Source organism: Drosophila yakuba, chromosome 2R (genome assembly GCF_016746365.2).
Source record: "Drosophila yakuba strain Tai18E2 chromosome 2R, Prin_Dyak_Tai18E2_2.1, whole genome shotgun sequence".
NCBI lineage: Eukaryota > Metazoa > Arthropoda > Insecta > Diptera > Drosophilidae > Drosophila > Drosophila yakuba.
This window is the reverse complement of record NC_052528.2, coordinates 18,088,847-18,096,781: the sequence shown is the minus strand read 5'-3', so window position 1 is coordinate 18,096,781 and position 7,935 is coordinate 18,088,847. Positions and strand designations below refer to the sequence as shown.

The 7,935-nt window shown below is 40.9% G+C and overlaps 2 protein-coding genes across 5 annotated transcripts in view; one reads left to right on the top strand and one right to left on the bottom strand.

Moving 5' to 3' along the window:
- Positions 1-10: 10 nt before the first annotated feature.
- Positions 11-5,681, bottom strand: LOC6531179 (acidic leucine-rich nuclear phosphoprotein 32 family member A). 2 transcript variants are annotated; one of them, XM_015195667.2, is made up of 7 exons: positions 5,538-5,681; positions 4,968-5,284; positions 2,288-2,664; positions 2,142-2,224; positions 1,641-1,943; positions 1,182-1,421; positions 11-1,116 (listed from the first exon to the last, which is right to left on the bottom strand). In XM_015195667.2, exons 2-7 carry the CDS (start codon positions 5,013-5,015, stop codon positions 1,073-1,075), a joined length of 1,095 nt encoding a protein of 364 aa, XP_015051153.1. In that variant the 5' UTR covers positions 5,016-5,284; positions 5,538-5,681; the 3' UTR covers positions 11-1,072. The 2 variants fall into 2 exon arrangements, with proteins under 2 accessions (XP_015051153.1, XP_002092008.1); XM_002091972.3 differs by lacking the exon at positions 1,641-1,943 and having other exon boundaries at positions 5,538-5,675.
- Positions 5,682-7,606: 1,925 nt separating this feature from the next.
- The window catches only part of LOC6531173 (potassium voltage-gated channel subfamily H member 8), a 53,749-nt gene continuing 53,420 nt past the window's right edge, over positions 7,607-7,935 (top strand). For all 3 annotated transcript variants that reach the window (XM_002091966.3, XM_039372365.1, XM_039372363.1), the window contains exon 1: positions 7,607-7,651. The gene's annotated coding sequence lies outside the window, so the exon portion shown is untranslated. The remainder of the gene's footprint in view (positions 7,652-7,935) is intronic.

The following is a 7,935-nucleotide window of genomic DNA, read 5'->3' as shown; positions in this document are numbered from 1 at the left end:
AAAAGACAACTTTAAAATGATGTAGTTTATGTATTTCAGTTTCAATGGGCTGGTAAAGACACATCTCATCTCGTTAAATTAACGCGGGTCCTGCTTTAATAATAATCGGTTAAATACTTGTGTATTAAAAGAAAAGTCTTGTCTAAAATTGTTTGTGTATAGATTTACTCGCCACATTCAATGAAAACACTACTGCCTTTGAATAAGTGGAAAATTTCGGTATGTGGTAAAAAGTTCACTTAAAAGTATATAAAGGAAAACAATTCGGATGTTCAATAGTGATTGCGCTACGTTTACAGAGAGACGCGGGTAAAGTTTGTGTATCTGGGAGGTGGGTGGTTAATGGGTAACAATGAAAGTGTGTGGGTAAATCACCTTGAGCAGAAAGTGAAGTTGGATTTTGCTTAACTTATGCATATTTAAAGAAGGAATGACTTAAGAGTTAGTTAAAAGTTCTTAGCAGTAAATTGTGTGATCGTTTTCACGCGAAACGTTGACAAAGCCGCAGTTGTACAAATAAAGCCGGAAAGCTGTTGTTTGATTTTTGTGTTTGATTGAAATTTGAAAGCAATACGCTATATGGTTTAAAATTGTACACGTTGCAAATGTTTAATCTTTAACTTAGTGATAATCAATTGTACAAGGTAAATTGGATTTCATGTTGCGAGTCCTGAAGGTGACAAAGGTGTTGAAAATGAAACTGGAACTTGGGCTCGGATGAGGCTAAACTAATGCGACTTTTAATTGGTTGTTTGCTTGATTTCTTTTTGTATTCCTCGTCAATTTTTCTCGCTTAAACATGTAATTTCTTTTGTTTAGCTTTGTTTGATTATTACGTTCATTATGCTCCTCCGCTCTTGCTTTGTTTTGGGTTGTTTGTTGGTTTTTTTTCTTTTTGTCGTTTTTCACTTTCATTAGCTTACATTTAGAGAAACAAATTTTGGGTTTCCTAAAGGATTTATCATCTTTTTCTATCAAAATATGATGTGTGTGTGTGTGTTTCTGTTTTGTGTGTGTGTGTGTATATTTAAATTTATAACGTACAAAGACGATACAGCGACAGATCAAGGATTTAACCATCATGCTTTCTCTTCTTGCCTCTAACTTGCGACTCGTCTGAAAGGCAAAGAAAAGATGTTAAGAACTACCGCTGGATATGAGATATATGTGAATGAACTCACCTGGTTCCTTATCGCCATCCTTGTCCTTGGCATTCACTGATGCAGCCGATTCGTTTGCATCTCCATCGGCATCATCAATATCGGAATCCTCATCCTCGTCGTCCTCGCCGCCCTCGCCTTCTCCTTCCCAATCAGAGTTATCCTCTTCCAAATCGTCATTGTACACCTCCGACAAGGACACCTCGCCATTGTCCTCTTCTTCGCTGTCATCGCTGTCCTCTTCGTCATCGTCACCAGAAACTGAAAAATTAAAGATCAATTTGATTAAACCGTGGTTACACATCTCGAACTTCCCTTAATCGACTTTTAATGTCTTCAACGGAATTAAGATCAACAAACCTACGAACTACTAGCGCAAAATGGGAATCTTGACATTTTTCTGTTTAATTTTTCAGCAGCATTTTCGAGTTAGAGAAGTTCGACTAATACTGAAGAAAAGTCCAGAAACGTTATGCTTACAATATGCAGCACTGCCCAAATTTAAAATGGCAAGGAACCAATAGAGCAGTATTGCAAAATTTAAGTTAGAATTGCTAGGAGGCTGCGGGGTGGCATTTATCACAGATTTTTCTTCGCTTGCGGTATTAGATTCCCTTAGTTGCAACTCTTTCAAGTATTCATCTAATTCGTCTACTTCTTTGTCCTCCGATTGGGGAGGTGGTTTGTCCTGCAAACTTTTTTTCGCCTTTACCCGCTTCTCCAACGCCTCGAGTTCGTCTAAATCGATTTCTAAACCATTTAAACAGAACGCATTGCATTTATCTGAAAGGCGACAAAAGCCAGAGTTCAGTATATGATATTATAGTTAATACGAAGAAAGCGCGATCCACAAAAAGCGATTAAGTTAAACAGACGGACAATGGAATTCTAATGGCGGTTAAATGGCAATCTTTTTTAATAAAAAAAAACTCCTGAATTCTGATTTGATGTTTGCGCTCTATCAATACACCGAATACTAACCTCCTTCTTCGTCGGAATCGTTGCCGTTGACCTCATCATCATCATCGCCCTCAGATTGCACCTCCTCGTCGTTGCAATCAAATCTGGAATTGTTACGAAAGTTACTTTCACGGTTCGTCAATAAAAAATATGTTTCTCAACCTTACCCATCTAGAAAATTTAACGTTGGCAGCATCTTGAAGATCTTCTCGCGGTAATTATCCACCTGAGTGGCATCGTTATTAAACAGATCCAGCACAACCAGATTTTTAAACTCCTCCAGGGGCTTAAGGGTTTCCAGATCCTTTATCTTGTTGCCAGACAAGTTCAGATATTGCAGTTTGGGGCTGGTGGTCAGATAGTTGAGGCCGCTCGAGATCCGATTGTCGGACAGTTCCAACTTCTTCAAATTGGGCAGCTTGGGGAAACCTTTCAGTGTGGTGAGACCCACGTTAATCAAGCTAAGCGATTCCAAGGCTGTGTATTCATCTGTAAGGCCAACGATGCTTGTACTCCGGCAGTTGTCCAGATTCAGCTCTGTGATCTACGATTCAAAAGTTTTTTTAATTAGTTAATTTGTTTTTTAAATCAATTTTGAATGAATTTAAACAAATTCTATCTATCGATAGAAGTTATCGGAAAGCAACGAACAAAAACGATTTCATTTGGTATATTTCGTGTTGGAATATCTAAACCTCGCAGCCTGGTCACATTTGTGAAAATTTTTGACGCAAAGCGAACAGAAAAAAAAATGGAGAACAATACATACGCAAAAATCGATCAAACGCTGAGAAATTTTTTTTGTTGAAATGCAAAACGACATTACATGCAAAATAACCAATTTGGAGGTTCTCCAAACGACTTGGTAAACATTGCTGCTGCTCCATCGCCAAATTGCACATATTTCAATGCAGGCGACGAGAAGAAAAAGTGCCAACTCGCGTTTATGTAATCCCAAAAAATGTGTGTGTGCCACAAGCGTGTGTATGTGTGCGTGTGCCGCGACACAAAGCAGAATGCGCAAAGAGAAGAATGACGAGTAAAATGGAATGGACAAGGGAGGGAGACAGCAGTAGAAGAACAAGACAAGCCGGCAGTCGCAGCAACAAAACAACAACAACATGGTTGACCGTGACGTAGTTTAGTTGTTGCGCCTGTCTGCGAAAAGTGGGTGTGGGTGGGGGTGGGTGGTGTTTTGTGGTCCGATAATCTACGAATAAATGTACAAAACATACGCCTTTTGGAGGCTGTGCACGTTCACTTCAGATTACCCACTTATCAATATGTCACTACGCCACAACAACAACAAAGAAACAAAATGGGTGCCTTCTTCAGAGTCTGTCTTTCCGTCTCTGTCTAGCCGAGAACCGTTATGTATGTGCTTACAGGGGACACATTTTAACCTGAACTACGTGTAAACGTGAATTTAAATGATGGTTTAATTTGATTTCCATTTTTAGGTAGAACAAAAAAACTTAGTTAATATTTCTCCAGTTTCATATACTTCGTAATAGAAATAATTTGAATTACAATGGTATTGGAAAGTAATTTTAAATAGTCAATAATATTTTCATGGTTATACTGAATTTTAAAGTAAATAAGACTACTGGGAAGGATTCAAATGTGTTTGATATATTAATCTGTAAAACCAAAAAAACGAAGGGTTCTAACGATTCGAACTGCAGTTAACAGTACTGAGTACCTACTGTATCTGAGCAAATGTGTGGAAACGAATGCACACAGCGTTTGGCTTTGACTTAGGCGCAAACGAGTGTGTATACGTTGCTATTTTTTGTCTTTTGCTGACTGCGCTGCTGTTGTGGGGTGCATTGTGGGCGGGCAGTGGGTGGGTGGGTGGGTGGGTGGTTAGGCGGCTGGGTGACCGCTGATTGAGATTGAGTAGGCTGGCCAGCCAGAGCGCATGTTTATTAATCAGCGGCTTTGTCTTTTCGCCTGCATTTCTTTGGCACTTCGGGTGGGTGGGAGAGGGATGGCTAGAGGCGATGGCGTGCAGGTAAACACGTTAGAGCAGGGGAGAGGGGGATGGGGAGCATAAAAGTATTATGACTGCGCAGTCAATATATGTATGGATGTACTGATATGTATGCTATGTGTCGATTATTTTGTGCATAAGTCGTCTTACGTATATGCATGTGTATCTTTTGTGCGTGGTACGCGTGTGTTTGTGCAGATGATGCGCGCGCTATAATATTGTTATAGATACATTTTGGTATCAAATAACCTGAAATTACAACATGCAGTCAAACACACACGCACACACAAACACATGTTGCCCGTGTTTGTCACAATTGAAGGCCGGCAATAATAACAACAACGACGACGAGAACAGCAACAGCAGCAAAAACAACAAGCAAGGCAGCATTGCCAGCTGTGGAGATAATACAATTCCAAGTGCTGTAGCTCGTCTGGCCCGAAAAGATCGCTTTTCATCAGCTTCCCGTAAAATGAAATCACTCAGGGTCTTGCAATTAAATACGTAATACTTTGTAACGCATCGAAAAACTGCACTCCAAAGGAGCAAACAGCAGGCAAGGCGCAAAAATGCGCGCACATGGCAACACTGGCGCCACATGCATACACAAATACGCACGCACACAGAGGCATGTGTGAAGAATTTGCTTATGGCGATCAATTTCTTTTTTTTTGTTTCGTTTTTTCTTGTTGATGCCGCTTTGCTGTTTCTTGCCGAGCACTTTTTTCTATGGCGTCTATACACAAATTGAAACTAGATTTACGTGATAATGCACACACATGAAAGAGTCACTTAATTTGGGCTTCAATTTAAGATTGTGGCGCGTGTTTTTTTTGTTCTTGTATTTTGCTTACCTGATTTACTTTGCGTGCGCGTCGCTCCAGTTCTATTCTCTTCTCCATTGCAGCGGCACTTGTTTGTTTTGGATGTTCTTTTTGGTTACACTTTTTTCCTTAGCGGATTCCTTGTGTTTTCCTTCCTTTGGGCTCCCCACGAGAAACAGCGCACGCACTGAAGGCAAAAAAGACTCGCACACTCACACGCACACAGAGCAACACACGCGCGCTCGCACACGCTCACTAACACAGACGCAGCCTTGCAAATTTTTCTTTTTGTGCTTCTTTCGGTATTTTCGATGCCGCCACCGCTCGCTTTTCGCAGATTTTTATGTCTAAAAAGGGAGAAGGGTGGAGGGTGGGTGGTGGAGGGAGAAAATTAATTAGTTACTGATAATTATTAAAACAAAAAAAAAGTAAATACACAACTGCAACGGCTGGATGCGACTGCATTGTAACGCATTTTCTTCGATTCCAGCACATGACGCGCCTTTTTAAACCGACTTTGGACATCATTTCGATGGTTGAATTGACTTCGAGCAGTTTTTCCGGCCGAAAAAGTTGCCAATGCTGGCAACACGCACTCACCTGGCGATGCAGAATATTTAAATACTTCGGAATCAATTTTTAATTGTATTTTCAACCAAAGCAAAACGCTAGAGCTGGCACTTCAGTTGATGATTGTTCGATACCATCCATGCTATCACCTGCAGATATCGATTGATTTTGTCTAATAGTGATTGCCGAGCGGCTTGGTAAGGTGTACTAGCTTGGATCGGTGTGGGTATATGCTACGATAGGAGCATGTATTCGCTGAAGTGTGACCGTTAGCTCCCTGTAGTAAGGCAATTTTATAGCAGTCAGCTTTTTAAGCGCCTAATTCAAATTCATCTAATTTAATAGATAAATTATGTGTACGTATTAATTATGTTTTCGTCCTGCACAAAAATTTAAATAACAAGCCACAAATAATATTTTAATGAGCGGAAATTAAAGCGCCAACCAAAGACGGGAGCGTTAATCACATTTCAAAATACCTATTAACACTAAATGACGCCGTTAGCAATAATGCGGCATAATCAGATGCGCGTGCATCCAGCGGTAATGCGATGCTTCAAGACAGGGTCGCTGGATCGTGGATATATAGGATTACCGTTGCGAAGGACGAACGCCTTAATTAGCCCTGCGAAAAGCGCGAAAAATAACAGAACAAAGCAGCATAAGCTTGCTTATTTTACGCCGCGAAGTCAACGAACGCCTGTCGAGGAAGTAAAGCGTTAACCGTGTGTTGACATGGCTCTTTAGCTTTTCCCAACAATCACCTATGCTTGTATATGTATGTGTATGGGTACACAGGACTCTACAAAATGGCCGCAAGGACGCGAACTTCCCGTCGTGTCCGTGAACTTGGCGTTGCTTTAAATGAAGTAAACGACTCAATTTGATTTCCGCGCCTTGTTTACCTGCGCTGCTCTTTATTCCTGATAATTTTAATGTGAGCTTAATGCGCGGCCGCATGCGAAAACATTCAGGTATTCAAGTAATTGTTTTTGCAGCATCAAAGAAGGGAAATTACTTCAGCCACACACTGCGGGAAAAATGTTTATTTTATTGTAAATAACTTAAGTTGCAGATTTCTTCAATATGTTCCAGAATTATTATTATACCATCCTGCTCAGTAAACGTTGTTTTTTGTGTGTTATTTTTCTACGTGCCTGCTTGGGCGTATCAATTAGTCGTCCTTCTGCCTGGGCAAATTTGCCAAACGTGTGTCCTTGCTCCACTTGGGGATACTAATAACAAGGTGGGAAGGTGAAAAGGTGGGTTGTGGGTGGCGGTCAGGTTGGTAGCATTATCTGCAGATCGGGTGCACAGGTCCTTGAGCGGCATCATCGGTTGCACCATCGAAGTGCCCCTGCAGAGCCATCGGGGTGTCTAATCTATTAAAAGCGCGTTAATTCTGCGAGTGTGCCGTCTATTTGCGGTCTCCAAATAGGAGCAAGTGCCACGTTGAGCTTTTCTTTCCGCCACAGCCACATTGTGTGTACTTGTGTGCCATTGGTAGCTGTTGCTTTGGTAAGCATCAGCTTTAATGGCTTTGTGCTCTGGGCCCAAATAAACAGAATTGGAAACAAATTTCGAGAGATTATGGTTGACTTCGGGGTGGTATCTGTTATTACCACTTTGCAACTCACTCGAAAAGATAATCAATAATATGCTGCTATGGTGCTTTTTATTTTAAAATTTAATTTTGCTTTTATTGGTAAATTATGTTTAATATATAAGTAAAATAATAAGTAAAATAAATAAATGACACATTTTGAAACACATTTTTATGTGTTCAAATTGAAATGAAGAGCATTGCCTCTTAAATGACTTATTTTAGGGCCCATTAACAGGAAGTAACTACTGTTTACTGCCATCTGAATGGGTACTAATTAACTAAGTAAAGCACGGCGATGCCGACGACCATAGACTCTCTTTAATGCTCTCTTCCTGGCCAAAAGACACACACACGCACATTCGCACATTCAGGAGACCAATCAACAGTTTGCCGTGGTGCGAGGAAAAGCTCGCGGAAAAGCTCGGGAAAAAGAGATGCTGCGACGTCGACAGAGGCGAAAGGCAGCAGCCACAAGTTGCCTTTTCGACATTTGCAACAGTTGCTGTTGAGTGGCTTCGAAAGTCGGACGTGGCGAAAGGTATAGCGCATGGATCCGGAACTCAATCCAGGCGAAACTCTTATCAGTGGATTTGGCCACCTTTCTCTCTGTCTGCGTGTGTGTGTGTGCCTGTGCGTGTGTGTGTATGTGTATGTGTTCGTGTTCGTGTGCGGCTGGGGAAAATTGAGGAAAATTGAAAAGGCTTGTAACGGGAAACTAGTTCAAGTGCAGAAGCGCGAAAGTTGCCAGCAACAATGTTGCAAGTGAAAAGTGCAAATTCAAATTTGAAACAGCGAAATGCGAAGACATAAATTATAAAAGTA